Source organism: Temnothorax longispinosus, chromosome 11 (genome assembly GCF_030848805.1).
Source record: "Temnothorax longispinosus isolate EJ_2023e chromosome 11, Tlon_JGU_v1, whole genome shotgun sequence".
NCBI lineage: Eukaryota > Metazoa > Arthropoda > Insecta > Hymenoptera > Formicidae > Temnothorax > Temnothorax longispinosus.
In genome coordinates this window covers 7,772,416-7,792,600 of record NC_092368.1, presented here as the reverse complement: position 1 = coordinate 7,792,600, position 20,185 = coordinate 7,772,416, and the positions used below count along the sequence as shown (strand labels likewise).

At 34.4% G+C, this 20,185-nt stretch overlaps 1 protein-coding gene and 1 long non-coding RNA gene across 4 annotated transcripts in view; one reads left to right on the top strand and one right to left on the bottom strand.

Annotated features, from left to right (window-relative positions):
- The window catches only part of LOC139822547 (lipase 3-like), a 39,154-nt gene that overhangs the window by 6,038 nt on the left and 12,931 nt on the right, over positions 1–20,185 (bottom strand). Inside the window, exons 1-6 of one of the 2 annotated variants that reach the window (XM_071794379.1) lie at positions 15,758–18,372; positions 14,283–14,594; positions 13,826–14,024; positions 12,899–13,013; positions 12,239–12,482; positions 11,949–12,107 (exon numbers count right to left, since the gene is read on the bottom strand). In XM_071794379.1, coding sequence (XP_071650480.1) covers positions 11,949–12,107; positions 12,239–12,482; positions 12,899–13,013; positions 13,826–14,024; positions 14,283–14,489 — 924 coding nt within the window. In that variant the 5' untranslated portion in view covers positions 14,490–14,594; positions 15,758–18,372. Of the gene's footprint in view, positions 1–11,948; positions 12,108–12,238; positions 12,483–12,898; positions 13,014–13,825; positions 14,025–14,282; positions 14,595–15,757; positions 18,373–20,185 lie in introns of those variants that run through there. The other variant, XM_071794380.1, reaches the window with a different exon arrangement.
- On the top strand, positions 57–18,505 carry LOC139822551 (uncharacterized). Of its 2 annotated transcripts, none has more exons than XR_011734539.1 (3): positions 57–554; positions 5,699–5,801; positions 18,367–18,505. It is a non-coding gene; the product is annotated as an uncharacterized lncRNA (long non-coding RNA). The 2 variants fall into 2 exon arrangements; XR_011734538.1 differs by having other exon boundaries at positions 5,689–5,801.

The following is a 20,185-nucleotide window of genomic DNA, read 5'->3' as shown; positions in this document are numbered from 1 at the left end:
TAATTCTCGCGCGAAACGTCGGCGGATCGCGATCAGCCAAATCATGCGACTCACCTGTCGGTGCTGCCATCGCCCATCCGCCGACGGTATCCACCCCCCCCCCCCCCCGGAAAGGGAACAACTACTCGCCCACAGCGACATGTTCCAGGACCGCGGGGACGGAGCTTTAGCAATCCAGCCGTCTTACGGCAAACACATTTTGGACAGCCGTCTTACGGCATACAATCATCGTCAAATAGTCGGAGAGGACACACCTCTCATCAGAACTTCTCGTCAAGCCGCCGTGCGGCACACACACACACATAGTCTAAGAGCCGTCTTACGGCACACGTTCGCCGGGCAAAACGCATCACGGAATCGCCTTTTGCCGCCTTGCTCAACCGGGAGTGCGCACGTCTCCTACTGCTTTTTCCTGCCTGCTCTATCGCTTGCTCTCCACCGTTTTGCTTGCTTGCACGAGTTTTGCCATCGCATGCCGAACGAGACCCACGGAGCGGCCAAGTTCAGGGGACAGGACGAGGATTGGCGGAATCACGGGGACGACGGCCGACACGGTGAGTCGCTTCGCTTAATATTTCGTTGCATGCGTTTCTGCTTTCGCGTTAAACATTTGATAGTCGTGAGGGGAAAGCGACAACCCCCCTCTGGTCCTTCGAGTATCGCAAATCTTGCCTCCGGGGCAAAACTATCCCCGTTCAATAAACATCGTATTACGTTTGACTTTTCCCGGGAAAAAAAAGATTATGTATAATTATAAACATATATATATATGATTATATGTAATTATATATGAAATTTGGTACTTTATATAAAATTATATATGGGTCCATATATCATTATATATGCCATAGACATATATAATGCTAAATATAACTAGATATGAACACTAGATCATATATGCACTCATGTATGGATTAGAGCTGGTGATTTGCTTCGAAAGTTTCGATATTCGAAGCTCCGAAGCTTCGAAGCTTCAAAGTTTCGAAAAATATATTTGTGTGAATGGCGAATTCATTTAGAGAACGCTAAAAATATTCTAAATAAAAAGAATTAATTAATATATGTGCTTAAAAAATATATAATTATTCCTAAATTACAATTTTGAAGTATTATAACTAGAGCTCGGAAAAAGAAACGGATACCCACAGGTGCCCGAGTACCCGCCCGTTCGTCCGTAACCCGTGTATACGGATCTGGATCGGTTCCACGAGTGCCTAGATAATTCGAGTACCCGTACGATGTGGGTATCCGTATCGATGCGGGTACCAGCTACCCGTGTCAATACGGATACCCGCTATACCCGCGTGAATACGGGTACCTGTATTGACGCGCATATAACAGCGTATGCTACAATGCTACAGATTCTGTATATTACACGGAAACGCGTATTGGGATCTGACATTCGTCGCCATGACATCTGATGGTCGAAAGTGAAAGCACTGAGGGCTCACATCTCGTGGCATTGTATTGGCGTGCAGTCGTACCGGCTTTGCGTTGTATTTGTATTATTATGGATGTTAAATTTTATTCTCCGCGTTAAAAATCTATGAGCAGAATTAATTATTCAGTTCGCGGTTGTGAAAATAAGGCTCCAAAAACTTTAAATGTTCGATTTTATTGCTTTTCTAGCCCCAAAATTAGTGCTTTATACACGTCAAACATTTATTTGGCAATTTAGAGAAAATTGATTGTTTTAAATAAGTCTGGAAAAGTGCATTAAAAATGAAAAAAGTGACCCTTTATATGGGAAAGTGTTAGCCGTTTTGCGTCATATTTAGTTAAGCCCCGCCTCCATGTCAGATCCCAATACTTGCTCGGTATTCGGCGATATATATTGATCTTTCGGACACCGAGCCAAAATAATATCGGCTCGTAACTGTAAAACTAACAAGCCTGCCTGTCTAGCTCCCCTTCTTAAAGAAGTAGGTGCGGGAGAAGGAACTCAAGAGGTACCCAGAACTGTTACGAAAGATTAATATATCTCCGCTTACCGAGCAAGTCAAATCTCGCACGGACGTCTCAGACCCACGTATACACTAGATGTCATTTTTTTTGTAAGTAATAATTTTGCTAATTTTATTCAAAGTTCATTAAAGATAAAATATTAAATAAACTATGTTCATCAAAAGACTAAAATCGTCAACTACAATGTAAACAGATGTTTTGTGAATTTTTTTCAGATTTTTTAAAATACTTTAAGAGGTCATGCTACCATCTACCATGCAACTATATTTTTTCGATTTGTTTTTTTTTTTTTTAATTTTCTTTAAGTTTGAAAGTTTCTTAAGAACATTTTGAGCTAAGGCCAATGAGCTAAAAAATGCAATTTTATCACATAAGAAACTTGAGTCTTTTTTCTTTTGTGTTTTTCTTGAAACTACATTTTTCAAGTCGGGCGACGTTGTACAGCCGAAACTAATGGTCCGATTGACTTGAAATTTGGCAGGAATATGTCTAAATAGATTTTCTCCGACCTAGCATAGGACTTTTTGGATATGTTGCACCGTTTTTTAATAACATTTTTTTTTTAATTTGTTATTTGGAGGCAAAAACCGATGTTTGATTTTAGAATCGAGCGCATTTCCACAATTTTCGAGAAAATTGAAAACGTTATGCTAGGTTTTAGCTTTTTTCTTTATTTACAAGAAAATTCTTCATTTAATGGTTTCAAACTATCTATGTGGGCGTGAAAATGTCGCCCGTCCGTGCAGAGGCAGCGCCGCTTCACAAGAATTACTGTACTGGTCACAATTATTAATAAAATCGAATGAAATTTTTATGACTTATACTTAAAATTATGTAGAATAGACCCCTCAAATGTAAATTAATTTTACGCAGTAGTTGCGGAGAAAAAAATCTAGAATTTATACTTGGGTAATACTTAAGGAGAGCTCCCTCTTTACCGATTTCGCTGAATTTAGGCTTAATCAACGCGTTTTTGCACAAAACGAACGAATCTGGCAGAAAAAAGTCCCGCTCTGCCCCGCGAAGCGAGATATTAACTGTTAAAGTTGACAACTATCAGGTTTAAATCTAGCTGTCATACCAACGAATCATATTACTGTGTTTCGTTAATCTTAACTTAATATCTGTAACAGAAATAATTTGTTAAAGCAGAGAATAGTTGATATATGAAAAGTACATATTTATGTGTACTTTTCATATACCAACTATTCTCTGTTTTAACAAATTATTTATGTTTCGTTAACTTAAACGCTATCTGTAACAGAAATAATTTATTGTTAAAGCAGAGAATGGTTGGTGTATATGAAAAGTACATATAAATATGTACTTTTCATATAAATATGTACTTTTCATATACCAACTATTATCTGCTTTAACAATTTTATTTCTGTTTCGTTAACTTCAACGCTTAATATCTGTAACAGAAATAATTTGTGTTCCAAAATATTCTCTGTTGTAATCAAAACCACAAACTTGAAAACCATATATTAAATTTTATTATTTATTAATTGGATTAAAGTTGAGATCTAACATTTCCTTAAAATACACGTGATAACTGTATACACGGCTATTAAGCGTTAAAGTTAACGAAACAGAAATAAAATTGTTAAAGCAGAGAATAGTTGGTATATGAAAAGTACACATAAATATGTACTTTTCATATATCAACTGTTCTCTGCTTTAACAAATTTTTTCTGTTACAGATATTAAGCCTTGAGATTAACGAAACACAGTAATATGATTCGTCGGTATGATAGCTATATAGATTTCATAATCTAGCTGATAGTCGTCAACTTTAACAGTTAATATCTCGCTTCGCGGGGCAGAGCGGGACTTTTTTCTGCCAGATTCGTTCGTTTTGTGCAAAAACGCGTCGATTAAGCTTAAATTCAGCGAAATCGGTGAGGAGGGAGCTCTCCTTAAGTATTACGACCTATGCTTGTTTTGGAGACGGTCATGGTGGCAGACTCCTTAAGGTAGGGAAAATAGTGTTAAACATGATAGACCCACGTATGCACTAAGAAGGTAGCGAAAAAATGGAAAGTTAATAAAAGCATTTTTTCATATATACTTTATCCATTTTTGAAGCGTGCGAGAATTTATGTTTTATTACTCTGCATATACGCGTCTCCGTGTAATATACAGATATCTATAGCATACGCTGTTATACCCGCGTCGATACGGGTATCCAAATTAGGGCTGGTAATTTGCTTCGAAGAATTCGATATTCGAAGCTTCGAAAGTTCGAAGTTAACTTCAAAGCTTCGAATTGTTTCGAAGCTTCGGAGCTTCGAAGTTGTCAAAAATAACAGCCCTAGTATGGACACAGTATAAGTAAGAACAGTAGGTTCACTCCCCTAAGAAGTTGGTAAATTAATATGGCGACTTTGGCAATCAATAACATGGCGGCTATCATCTGACAGTTCATTTGGGTTAGATACATCTGCGCGTTAGTTGAATTGTATTTGTATTTATTTAAAAAAAATTTTTTTTAAATAAAATTATGAGTTATAAAGCAAAAAAAAATAAAAATGCATTTACTTATATTTGTGGATATTTATTAAAACGTTGTTTCGTAAAGCATACATGTGAAACATGTAAATTACTTTTAGAAAAAAATAGTGATGTAAATACCTTAAAATTATATAGTTACTTCAGAGCATATAATAATACAGAAAATACGTTTGGTCGTTTGCTTATTCCAAGTTCTATATTTAAACGTTATATTAAAGAATTGCATACAAAATTTTTTGAAAATTTCTTTATTATTAAACAACCTAACGTAGTGCAAACTTTTATAAATATTCTTTCAAAAATAGAGTTTTTCCATTCATGTTCAAATTTTCCGAGAAATTATTTAGTTAAACTTTATATTTTAGAGTTCGTATATTTTATACTTTGAAATTTATTAACCGAGTTTAAAAAACAAAGGAAACATAATAAAATTATGTATACCTCTCAACTACGACATGTTAACACGCGTTGGTCGTCGCTCCACGATAATGTTCTGCTCCGTAGAAAATTTCAATACTGACAACGCTTCATCGCAGTGGTCACTCGTTTATATTTTTAATGCGTTCTCCACTGTCACCGACTTACACATGTGAGTTATTTTCTGCTCGCATTTAACTGCATACTTTTTTACATTGCTCACTGACCATTGTTTCCAGCGATCAGTTGATTATTTCGGGCAAAATTTTCGAGAATGCCGACGTTTAAGTTTGTGACAAGGAATAGTTACCAGATTGCTTGATAAGGACCCGATCCGAGGGGTCGAAACGTAGCAACGTTTCAATTTATATTGCCATTAGAAGTCGAAACTAATAAACGTTTCTTGTTGATTATTGTTGGCGGAACAAACCATTCTATTTCTAAAATTATGTATTGTTAATACTAATTATATATTATATAATGCATTTTAAAATTTATATTTTACTTCCAATGTAAATAAATTGTGTATTTTTTACTTACAATGTAAAAAATGTGTATTATTTACTTAAAATATGAATAAAATGTGTCGGGACATTTTTGCTTCAAATATTTAATTAATATAATATTTCTTATATTTTTTTTATTTCTTATATAATTATCAAGCGGTTTCTATTATTCAAATAAACCGCGCATGTATTTTTTACTTATGTACGTGTGTTGTAACATTTTTGCTTCGAATATTTAATTAATATATTTCTTATATTTTTTTTCACTTCTTATATAATTATCAAGCGGTTTCTAGTAAGCGGTTCAAATAAAACACGATCAGGCAATCAACATCATGGCGGACGTTTGCCACGAAGAACAATGGATGTTCTTATACTTATACTGTGGTATGGATAAATGTAAGATTTATATGGAAGTATATATAATCCTACATGATTATATCCCAAGTAGCAAGATGACGTCTAAAGACGTCTTATTGACGTTAGAGGATGTCATTATAAGACGTTATTAACACGTTATTTGACGTTACTCTGCTATCTGGGATATAATATTATACAGGCGATTAAAATATATTTAAATATATATATATAATGTTTTATATACAATTTGACATGATTATATATGAGTTCTTATAATTTATACATAAACTTATATATAAATTATATATAAGAATTTATCCATGTAGATTATATATGATTATATATAACCATATATAAACTTTAAATTCGGATTATCCGATGATGGCATCCGATGGGATTTGTTTCTCGTATTTAAAATTTGACAAACAGTGGTATAAGAAGGGTATCAAGAGACACAGAAGTACGCCAAGCAGCGTCAAGTTATATATAAATATCATGTAAATCAATTCACTTTTGATTCTAGCTTTTGAAAAAATATAGGGGAGACCGGGGTTAGACCGCTAACGGGGTAAATCCGCAAAATCAAATATCTCGGAACCTGTATATTGTGCGAACTCGCTATTAACATTGTAAATGCTGCTTATGGTACCCATGTGACCAACGGAGTTTCGGCAGGTTATCTGCCGTGTTATGATTATTACGAGGGCAAACGTGTTTTCGGAAGGTAAAAGTGAAATCTGTACAAAATTACCTTTTTTAAAAAAAAGGTAAAGAAAGGCGCCAAGTACACGCATAGTAGTGTATATGTTGTTACCTCGAAAAAAAAAACAGTGGTAGTATTATACCTTAAAAAAATCTAAGTAACAAGTGGTAGACGAAATCTTTGTATCTTGAAAAATCTCGAAAAAATCTAAGCAGTATTATTTTTATTTCCAAAAAATTATTACTCAAGTGATACACATCACAAAATTACGTTACCTTATCAAAAAAAGAGTCGCGCTTCAAGTGATCTATTATTACAATTACAAAAAAGAAATGATATATATCTTTTTTTTAATTACAGCGCCAATTACAGAGAACATATATTTTTCGAGATACAAAGATTACGTCTACCACTTGTTACTTAAGTTTTTTCGAGGTATAATATTACTACTGCTTTTCTTCGATTAGAATAAAAAATTGAATCATGAAGAATTACACAGAGGTAACAGTACAGGATACAAATATTTTATTAAAATATTTAAACCCAATAAGGGAATACAAGGTATTTAAATACAAAGTTTATATATGTATTTTAAAAGATTTAATCGCATCGCAAAGAATTACAGAGGTAACAGTACAAAAAATAAAAATATTTTATTAAAATACATAAATTTTTCTTGTCAAAAAACTTGGCGCTGCTAGACACATCGCCCACACCCACTCGCTCGCACATACACACCAGGCTGACCTAATTTTGAGGTCTAACAGCGCCAAGTTTTTTGACAAGAAAAATTTATGTATTTTAATAAAATATTTTTATTTTTTGTACTGTTACCTCTGTAATTCTTTGCGATGCGATTAAATCTTTTAAAATACATATATAAACTTTGTATTTAAATACCTTGTATTCCCTTATTGGGTTTAAATATTTTAATAAAATATTTGTATCTTGTACTGTTACCTCTGTGTAATTCTTCATGATTCAATTTTTTATTCTAATCGAAGAAAAGCAGTAGTAATATTATACCTCGAAAAAACTTAAGTAACAAGTGGTAGACGTAATCTTTGTATCTCGAAAAATATATGTTCTCTGTAATTGGCGCTGTAATTTAAAAAAAGATATATATCATTTCTTTTTTGTAATTGTAATAATAGATCACTTGAAGCGCGACTCTTTTTTTGATAAGGTAACGTAATTTTGTGATGTGTATCACTTGAGTAATAATTTTTTGGAAATAAAAATAATACTGCTTAGGTTTTTTCGAGATTTTTGGAGATACAAAGATTACGTCCACCACCTGTTACTTAGGTTTTTTCGAGGTATAATACTACTACTTTGTTTTTTTTTTCGAGGTGAAGATACTACTGTTTAGATTTTTTCGAGATTTTTCAAGATACAAAGATTTCGTCTACCACTTGTTACTTAGATTTTTTTAAGGTATAATACTACCACTGTTTTTTTTTTCGAGGTAACAACATATACACTACTATGCGTGTACTTGGCGCCTTTCTTTACCTTTTTTTTAAAAAAGGTAATTTTGTACAGATATCACGCCTTTTTGCAGTATTACGCATTGTATAAACAATATGTACAAAGTGTTATTTCGAGGTATAATACTACCACTTTGTTTTTTTCGAGGTAACAACATAATACATATATACTACTATGCGTGTACTTGGCGTATTTTTTTACCTTTTTTTTGAAAAAGGTAATTTTGTACGGATATCACGCCTTTTTGTAGTGTCATATAAGACGTCGGCGTTAGAAGTAGATAGAAGAAGAAGTATCTTAATAAAAAATTTTCACATTTGGACTTTGCGTCGCAATATCTCCGCTCGTAGGGCACGGAGCGGGATATTATAAGAGAAACCCCCCCCCCCTAATTGGACCCCAAGCTATCGATCAAGCCTACTTAGAACTTGATCCGTTCACTCGTTATTGAGATCTCAACATCACGGGTACTCGCAACCCGTCGCGTCGCGTAAAAAAGTCACGGTCGGTCTCGCTCCGCGTGTACTTGGCGCGAGACACTACCGTGTCTCTTGATTCTGCCGCTAGGGAATTTTTAAGTCGATTCTTATGAATCAAGCTTGAATTCGATGTCTAGGTGTCCCAGGTTGCCGATGACGAGGTTCACATAGTGCGCTTCATAGTTTTCGGTATCCAGGTGTATTAATACCTTGAATTCGATGTCCACGTGTTCCAGGTTGCTGATGTCGGGTTCCAGATAGTGCGCTCTATAGTTTTCGGTGTCCAGGTATAATAATACGTTGAATTCGATGTCTAGGTGTCCCACGTTTCCGATGACGAGGTCCACATAGTGCGCTCCGTAGTTTTTGGTGTCTACGTGTATTAATACCTCGAATTCGATATCTATGTGTCCTACATTCAGATTTAAAGTTATTAATACACCTAGACACCAAAAACTACAAAGCGCACTATGTGGACCTCGTCATCAACAACCTGAGACACCTAGACATCAATTTCAAGATATTAATGCACGTAGACACCGACACCGGAGCGCACTATGTGGACCTCGTCATCGGCAACCTAGGACACTTAAACATCGAATTCAACGTACGATTACACCTGGACACCGAAAACTATGAAGCGCATTATCTGGATCTTGTCATCGGCAACCTGGGACACGTGGACATCGAATTCAAGGTATTAATACACGTAGACACCGAAAACTACGGAGCGCACTATGTGGACCTCGTCATCGGCAACCTGGGACACGTAGACATCGAATTCAACGTACGATTACACCTGGACACCGAAAACTATGAACGCACTATCTGGATCCCGTCATCGGCAACCTGGGACACGTGGACATCGAATTCAAAGTATTAATACACGTAGACACCGAAAACTACGAAGCGCACTATGTCGACCTTGTCATCGGCAACCTGGGACATCTAGACATCGAATTCAACGTACGATTACACCTGGACACCGAAAGCTATGAAGCGCACTATCTGGATCCCGTCATCGGCAACCTGGGACACCTAGACATTGAATTCAACGTACGATTACACATGGACACCGAAAACTATGAAGCGCACTATCTGGATTTCGTCATCGGCAACCTGGGACACGTGGACATCGAATTCAAGATATTAATACACGTAGACACCGAAAACTACGGAGCGCACTATGTGGACCTCGTCATCGGCAACCTGGGACACCTAGACATTGAATTCAACGTACGATTACACATGGACACCGAAAACTATGAAGCGCACTATCTGGATCCCGTCATCGGCAACCTGGGACACGTGGACATCGAATTCAAGGTATTAATACACGTAGACACCGAAAACTACGGAGCGCACTATGTGGACCTCGTCATCGGCAACCTGGGACACGTAGACATCGAATTCAACGTATTATTACACCTGGACACCGAAAACTATGAAGCGCACTATCTGGACCTCGTCATCGACAACCTGGGATACCTAGACATCGAATTCAAGCTTGATTCATAAGAATCGACTTAAAAATTCCCTAGCGGCACTTTCTGCCAAGCGTAGAGAACCTTCTTTTCCGTTGACTTCATATATATTATATCAAGCTTGATTCATAAGAATCGACTTAAAAATTCCCTAGCGGCACTTTCTGCCAAACGTAGAGAACCTTCTTTTCCGTTGACTCAATATATATTATATATTACCTAATTTACCTAAATAGAAATCTTCCTCCTGACCGATAAGTCTATCGACCTAATTTCGAAATACGCGCGCGATATCGAAACTGGCGATACCTGCGCCGCCAGCGTCGAAAAAATGAAAGTAACGTTTCTGATTATGACGTCATCATATATATCGGCGTTAGGAGGAGGAAGTATCTTAATAAAAAATTTTCACATTTGGACTTTGCGTCGCAATATCTCCGCTCGTAGGGCACGTAGCGGAATATTATAAGAGAAACCCCCCCCTAATTGGACCCCAAGCTATCGATCAAGCCTACTTAGAACTTGATCCGTTCACTCGTTATCGAGATCTCAACATCTCGTATACTCGCAACCCGTCGCGTCGCGTAAAAGAGTCACGGTCGGTCTCGCTCCGCGTGTACTTGGCGCGAGACACTACCGTGTCTCTTGATTTTCTGCGCGTGGAAATATTGTAATATCTGCAATAATATTTACTCGCCAAATCTCGAGGTATACGTGATTATAAAGAGTAATGCATGCTGAACACGAATCCAGGTAGTTTTTTCATTATTGTTAATGTCTAATATTTCGTGGGCGATCAAACCTGAAACTTATGTTTGGGGCTTATCCGCTAGTGAGCACCCGGGGCTAGTCTTGTCACTGTGGCGCGCCGGGCGCACGACTTCAGCTCACGGCGATTTCAGGTTAAGTTTCCCTCGAGCGGCGTGATTCTGTTTTCCCTTGCACGTGCGTCAGTTTGTATAGGAGGGAAATGGTACGTACGTATCGTCGCAAAACGGGTGTTTTGGCCGACCGAAAAGATGGCGGACCGTTGTTTTCGAGATCGCTCGCGCTCACGGCACGACGGCGAGGCATGGCACGACTCTGAGATTCCGCGATTTCCGCGCGAGAGTTGACATGCCACGCGCGTGCATGGTAGATCGTCCCGGCCGCGGTAGATCGTCGTCGTCGTCGTCGTCGTCGTCGTCGTCGTCGTCGTCGTCGTGGTGGTGGTAGTCGTGGTCGTCGTCGTCGTCGTCGTGGTGTTGGTCGTGGCCGTCATCGTCGTCGTCGTCGTGGTGGTGGTGGTGGTGGTGGTGGTGGTGGTGGTGGTGGTGGTGGTGGTCGTGGCCGTCGTCATCGTCGTCGTGCACTCGTCAGGATCTGTATTCACGTGCCTAAATTGTTTTATGGAGTAGGTAAAACAATTATTTTTTAATGTTTCGCATAAAAATTTGAAATAAATTTTTATTTTTCTCTTAAAAAACAATTATTAAAATGTATCCTATCATTTTTCAGGATTAGATGTACGTATATGTATTGAAAATGCAGTGTAACGGATTTACCCCGGGGAGGTAACGGTTCAACCCCGGCATTTTTGAGATTTCAATTTTTGCACCGTTGTCGTTTTTGCTCTATACCGGTTAAACAAAGCGATGTAGATAAAAATTTTCTGTATAAATTTTGTAGCTAAAGGTTCACTCTTTACAGTGGTATATCACATTTAACTACAATCATTTATTTTGTTGTTAAAAATTGGCACCAAAAAAAACTAGCGGTCTAGCCCCGGTCTCCCCTACACTTATTTTATCAATCAAATAAATCTTTATTCCTATAATCGAAGTTAACAGAACTCTTTTTTTTTGAATATATATATTGACTATATTTTATGGTCATATATGATTATACATGATTATATATGATTATATGTGATTATATGATTATATGATCATATAGAGACAAAATTCATATATTTAATTGCATTATATATAACTATACATATATAATCTTTTTTTCCCGGGTTGTGTGTCTTATGTATGATAAAACTTACAGTGTTAAGTTGTGCTGGATCAGAACCGACGATTAAAAATAATGCAGTGACGCAAATAATTTGAGTCATCGTATTATCTTTACATAACATTCTTCCTACTGTAACAGTCGCTAAAGATTGTGGGAAAAAATCGTATATTTCACGCTCTCGTAGAACTTCCTGGCACGTGTAAAACAAACAAATCAAGTATTAGTATTTTTAGCATGCACATTAAATAATAAAAATTATGATTCATTGTATTTTAAACACTATATTGCTTGCAATAAGGGGTCGCAGATTATAGCAGTTACCATCAATATTGGATAAATGTTAGCAATTTCGTTAATTATAGGTGTCACTTTTATCCAAAAACAAGCAGGAGCCAGACCAATAGCCATTTTTATTTTTATATTATATTCTGGTTTTGTTGACAGAAGAGTGAGCAGCGTAGTACCTCCCATTGAATGACCGATATAATATAAATCTTTTTGCTTTGTATAATTGAGAATGTAATCGAACATGGCCGGCAGATCTTTTGTTCCAATCTCGTAAAAGCTGAAAAGAGTAAGAATTATGATATTATTTTACAAAACATTTTCTCGCCCTCTTCTCTATTCGATAAATGTACGCAATCAATTTACAGTGAGAAAACGAGTAAGAAATAAAAGACTTACAATCTTGAGAATTAAGAGAATACTGTGCAAACTTTAACGTTTATAAAACGTGTTATAAGTTTCCTTTTGTTCATTTTCACACATGCTTTACGTCTTTATTGCATATACTCTTTTAGAAATTCCTGACTTTATATTTATATTACTTGGTAAGTATACTCTATTCAGTACAAGTAACGATTATTTTATCATTTTGCTTCATAAATATCTCATTTTTAGGCAGGTCGTACTTTTGATTTAAAATTTATAAGCTTGAGATCTGATGTTCGCTCAAAATAATTTTTAATACAAGTATTTTACCTATATTGCCAGAATTTGGGATCGTATGTCGTCATATTTACATGCGATCTGCAGTAACTATTTCCTCTTACATTTCCAATCCATACGTCATATCCTTGATCTGTCAATAAAAATGCTGCAACATGAGATAATAATATAAGCTAATTGACTATTAGTGCGATGTACAAAATCGATGAAATGTATATGAAAATGTGTTTTCTTTTCTAAAATTTAAAATCAGTTTTTCAAAAACATTATATTTTGCAATTTTCAAAACTTTAATAATTTGATTAAGCTTCAAATTTTATTTAATTTCACTTCAAATTGGAGAATAACTAATGTTCTATTATGTCTTTGTAATCTTCTTTGACATTTATATCATGAAAAAACTCTTTATTTCCAATAGCTTGATATTAAAATATTAATATTTTTTGCAATGATTTCTTCACAATTATTTAGATGCATATATATAGCATCAAAAATTAAATCGAATCGATTTATTTAATTAGGTGAAGGGGGGGGGATTTTACTACTCCAACCGGAGCTGTGTTTCAAGTCTGACAAATCTAGTCGGCACGCAGTCAAAGGTTGGAAAATATGTAAAATAAAAATATAAATAAAACTTTCTCGCATCATTTACTGCGCTGGTTCTTAGTTAGCCCGGTTTATTCGTACAGATTTTCCATTGGAACCTATACTTCAAAAATTTTAAAATATTAAATAGTATTGTCTTGACATTTTTATATAAAAAAGGCTTTTTGACTATATTTTAAAATAGCACACTTGCAAAAATGTTACAGCATTAATAATTTTCAAGTTATAAGATTTTAAGGTAAAATCTTTTTTCCGCGTTTTTCCAAAAACGCTATATGGTGAAATTTTAAACGATGCTTTGAATTGATTCGCACGTTACATTAACAACTACATGTTATCAGTAAATATACGTACCAAGATCTTTACCAGGACCGTACATTACCCAGGAATCAGATGAAGCCAAAAGACCGTGTTGCATAAATATAATTTCCTTCTTTTTCTTATTATCCGATAATGGACTTCCAGGTATCCTGTGTATTTTCAAATTGTAACCATCCTCCGTTGTGACGTTGTGCTCCTCAGCGGGATAATTATATCGTTCTATCAAGCCAATCTATGTAAAAAAGAATAGCATATAATATGTAACATCAGCGAGATATCATCGTTTTATCTCTATTTCGATTTCGATTAATTTTAAAAGTCAAAAAATATTTACACAACGTTTAGACACTTTTGGCTTAACAATTTAAGACGACGAAATTGTATATGATATAATTTAATCTATATTTATCATAGAACTACAAAGATAAATTTAATTTACTACAAAATACATGTAAATTCAAGACTAAAACTGAAAAGAATTTTTACTTACAAAATCCAATATTTTTCCACTCATCATTTCTTCGACTCGATCCATTCTTCTTACTCTCACTAAACCAGGGTCCTTAGGGAAGAACAAATTTAAGAATTCGTTTTGAAGAAACGACGATATGTTCTGCAATCTTCCTTCTGACTCTTCTGAGAACGTCATAATAATTAAAAATGCAAGAAACATGAATTTCATATCTGATGTAATCATATCACTTATTGCAAAGTAGATTGTAAGAAAAGTCCTATATGTCGGCACAATCTCACTTAAAATACTTTGTGGCAAACTCGAGGCAACTTATTCCTGTAATACGGTCTGCAATGAGAAACAAACGCGATAAGTGCTAAGTCGACAATATAATTTAAAAACATTTATTTTAGTTTAGTTATAGTTAATATTAAAAATTCCTATAAGTAGGTTTTGAAAAATAATAAATTTGAAGATAATAATGGAGATACATATGCACATGCACATTTAAACTTTTATAAATTTTCCAATAGGAACTATAAAGCCCCTTGCACAATGCCAGGCATTAGGCAATAGAAACAGGAAATAACCAAAAAATCGTTAATTCCAACCTAAAAAATTCGAATGCTATGATTGGTTGGCAACAGGCAATAGGCACAGAATTTCCAACGTGACGGAAACTATGTGTCTATTGCCTACTGTTTATTCTGCATTTATACATGATTTCTGATTTCTATTTCCTGTTCCTATTGCTTGTTGCCTGTGCAATGCATTGTGCAATGGGCTTTAATGTCATATCTTGCATAAATATAATTCAAAGTAAAGTCAGATATGCAATAAATAAAATATGAGATTCAAAGATTTAATGTGTATAATATAATATAATATATATATGTAGTATACACAGTACAATATATAGTACACTAGCGAAAATGGAAACTAGAATAGAGAGAAGAGTGGATAAGTTATTAAGTAAACTTCCAAAAACCATTCTTGTCATATTAAGAGAAATTTTTCATATCCAAAATATTTTAGACCAATATATTCTTAGATATATGTATATACATAGATATTATATCTTTATAATATAAAATTTCCCATAAACATTTGTCTTTCGATAAGCTTATCAACACTCTTTTTTTATCTCTAAATATATTTTTTAAGTTAACGTGTGTCTGTATAAAAAAATATTAAGTAACGTAAGTTGTCATTTCAATAAAATCTTTAGAAATCTAGACAAGTTTTATATGAATAATAACAGATTAATGAATAATCTTCATAAATATATTTCAAATGTCCTAAAATTATGTTAAGTAAATTAAATCTTTTAAAAAGAAAAATTTATTCTACGCGCGTCCTCTCGCTTAGTATATAATTCTTTAATAAAAAGTTAATACAAATTCTATATTTGTAACAGTGTCTATATATATATTCGCTATTTACAAACTTAAAGTTAATATCAAAATATTCTTTCTATGTGTAATACACTTATCAAAATATACATCACATACTTGTTCAGTAAATTGAAGAAGATTAAAAGAAACGTCTTCAGTCGTGTATGACAAAAAATCCTTAACGATTACGATAGCGATTTACATATGCTTATCGCAGCCCACGTATATTTCACGAAGATGCAGAGTATGCGCCTAGTATACGAGATAATATAAAACTACAAAGAATCGCCAGTTGCGTTCCTTGAAATATAAATACTCAGGCTGCGTTTCGATATTCACTGCACTAGTATTGAAAATCTATAGTGTATGTGACGCAAAGTATAGATTTTCAGTACTGGCAGTGAATATCGAAACGCAGCCTCAGTAACGTGTTTAGTGACGAAACTTGAAATTTTCGCCCTTCCGTACAACTTTTTTTTAGTCTTCTCATTATTTCAAGTAGTAAAAATATAATTTACGTAAATTTGGAAAAAAGTACACAAAAGGTAGACCCAAATGGGACACTCATCGCAGCTCGACGAAATTTGGCAAGAATATTTATATCGGCTTCAGAATGATGCCGGAGAAAGAATTTTTGTTGACACTTATCTGGAACGGAAGTGGTGAAACGCGCAAAAAGAATCGCGAGAAAGACGATAGGTGTGATTGTAAAAAAAATCAACTTTCCTGCTATTCGGCAACAATAATAAAGTAGGGGGCATTTGCCACATACCGGGTGTCTGAAACTACCCGTACACCCCTTTTCTTTCACAAACTATAAGCATTCTAGAGAAAAACGTTTTAGACAAAAATTGTATGGTTTTGAGGGGAACATATAAGATGGTGTCATTGGTTTGACCTTGGGTGGCATCGTTAAGGTCGTTAAGGTCAGGTCAAGGACACCTTCAGTTTCTTAAACGGAAACCCCTATTTTTCATGGTATAATCATTTTCTATTAATTAAATTTGAATAACTTTCGTTTGAAATATTTTTTTATATACCTAATATTCTTTTAAATATTCGAGGAAAACTTGGTAACTTTTTTAATATTTATAGCTTACAATATCTCGATAATTGTTTGTTGAGGAAGAAGTGGTACAGGACTTCTTAACTTGATTTGATCTGAAGAATACTCTGTTACAATAGTCCATTTCCTTTACCTTCTTCTAATTTCTCTTCATCTCTCTATATACTCTTTTCAAACCTCGTAATCTTAAGTTTCTCTCTTGAATTCCTCCTTTATTATATAATCAAGTATCATCCAATCTACTCCTACTAACCATTCTCCTTCTAAATATTTCTTAAATTTTATCATTAATCTCATTTCATTTTCTTCTTCCGCAATCAAAACTACGTCGTCTGCATGCATACGTTAGAGAATATACTATTTTTCCTCTTAATTTAACTTCTTCCCTTCCTCTTTTTTTCATTACCTAAACATTATATAAGGTGTATCTGAATGGTCTGTACAAACTTTGGGAATAAGTTCCAGGGACTTAGACAAGCAGAAAATGTTCCATGAACATGAGCTCGGAAACGCTTGCTTCTGGAGTTATGACGGTTCGAAGTTTTTCTGCAATAGCTGGAAAAATTATCACGTCAAATTATCGCATAAGAGTTACAAATTGTGTTTATTTATTTCCTCGGTTTTTCCACAGATCTAACAGGACAGTATACTTAATTGCTACAGCAAATTAAATGCTCGAAATGGCCTCCGTTAGATTCCAAGGAACCTGCGCATGTGTTTACTTATTTCCTCGCCTAGATAGCTTAATTTTTTTATTTCTGAATTCCTCGCCAGTTAGTGCGGCGACGTGCGCCCCATACAGCAGAAAATATTTTAAAAATATTTTTAAAATATTTTTTAGGAAGATTAAAATAATTCACAAAAATATTTTTGGAATGTTTCTATGTATTCCCCAGATCATGTCAGAAATTTTTTTTAAAAAATATTTTTAAAAGAGTGCAAATAAATATCCCGGGAAAAAAACTTATAATATCTTATATGTTCATATAAGAAGCGGTCTTATATGCTCATATATGAATTTTGGCCAGATAAGATCTTATATCGTCATATATGATTATATAAGATTATATAAAAACATATAAAAAATATCTTATAGTGTGTTATATGCTTATATAAGAAGGCGCTATCTTATTATATATGAATTTTAGCCTGATGAGAGTTTATATGGTCATATGACCATATAAACTCTTATCAGGCCAGTGTCGTGTCTGTTTGATGCCGTTCTTATAACACTGTTTGTCAAATTTTAAATACGAGAAACAGATCACATCGAATGCCATCTATCGGATACTTTGAGATGCAATATTCTGATCTGATCATATCTTATATATATGACTATATTATTTCATATACAATTATATTATTTTCAGTTTAAATTATAAGGTATGTTTGCAAAATAATACGATTAATATATTTGTTTATAAGAACTATAATATATATTATGTAACAGTTTTTTTCACGAATTATTACTGGTAATTTCACTGTTTACGAGAATATTTAATAAAAATTAATATGTCAATTAAAAAAATTAAGTATCAATACACAATATGTGCTGAAAATAGAAACAATTCAAAATATGACACATAAGGTTAAAAGATATCCTCTTTTAAAGATTAAGAACGCCCATGGGGTTTCACGGACTATAATAAGGTTATTGCAGGGTGATGTGGTCAGCATTCCGCCTGCCTGATTTACTCTCCGAAAAAGATCTTGTTACTCATTGGACAAGACGGAGTTTCAGAGGTATTCTACAGGCAGACCAAGTTAGGAAAAATGGGCAGTATAATGAACATTCCTAGAGGGCGGAATTAGGAATACCCCAAGGAAGAAACATATATAACCGATTAAAGCATCATAATAATGGTAAGCAACGAATATCTCTAATTTAGGAATAAAATTAGACACAATATGTTTTCATGACAGAAATTCATTCTTGGTACATATATTTTTGCTGTACTAATAAGTACAATAAGGAAGACACCTCTTGCGAAATTTCGAAACCTCGTTCAAGCTATGAACTGCTACATTACTTTTTATATCACAGTTCTGACTTCTGACTGAAATAAAACAAAAGATCGTCCAAAGCACCGTTGTTCAATAGCTTCCACTGCTCACTGACAGAATTAATGCAACACATAACAGTCTCAATAGTAGTGTGCGAAATTAGGAACAAGAACGTACAATATTAGGCACAGTTCCCTTAATATATAAAGATGTCGGAATCAAATCGGGGCTATATGTATATACACCGATGCATTATTTGCATGAATGTTCTCTTTACTATGTTGAATAATCTCAGGACGATTGAGATCTTTCATTTCACATTATTGAATTCAAATTTAATAATGTCAAAAGTAGCACTGAGATTTGGGATTTCATACAAGATTAGGTATATTCTGATTTAAAAATAGGGTACGCAAGATATACATCTTTAATATGTACAATCTATATGTCGTTTAATCATTTACGATTAATAGTAACTCAATATTGAGTGTCTCACAGTGTTCTTATTATATATAATTAATCTTATCACAGCACAGTCTAATAACTGACATAATAACTGATAATTTTATATATACAAATTTTATGTAAATAAAAAGAAAAAACACACACACACACACACACACACACACATATATATATATATATATATATATGGGTGTTTCTACGTAAATAGCGTTTTTTACTGTCCAAGCTTGTTATATGTTCATGATTGAGAGGAGGGTAAGCAAGCGTTGTGAAAGTTCACTACTGCATCGTATTTGAAGTATCGCACAATAATCTGCTAAATGGGAAGTGGCTTATCCAATGGAAACATGCAGAAACTCCTAAAAATGTCAGTTACCTGGCCTGTCCATTGTCGAAAATTCTCTATTCCAGTTACACTTACTCCCTCCAATAGCAAACTCAATTAAAAATTTCCCATGTTTATTCAATCATAATATAGAACTAAGATTTTAACATCATTATTAAACATAAATCTCCCTTTGGAACCGAAAAAACCGGCTTCAAACTTGGTCCGGACATATGGAGTAAAATTGCACATTTTGAATTTTACCGCGGTTCCGCCATGTTGCATCGATTCAATGGGAGTCTGGTGTGGAGATTTCAAGAATTGGACATCAGGTGTGTTGTTTACATTGTTGGTGGTTGGTTGTTTTGAGCGTGATACAATCTTACTCGTGTATTTCACTTGAGAAAAGGTATGTCATAAAATTACGCGTCAGTTGCCTGGCACATCTTTTTTTATTATATTGCAGTAAATTTTTCCTTCTAGTTGTAAAATTCTGATAATATTTGGTAGGCTAAACTTGATTTTTAATGGAAATTGGTTTACGTCAATTCAGGAGAAAGTGAGATTAATTCAACCATGAAATGTCAGTCTACTGGCATGTCAGTTACCTGGCCATTCATGGGTTTGACGTTGAAATAAAATCAAACACGGTAAAAAACGTTGAAATAAAATCAAATACGGTAAA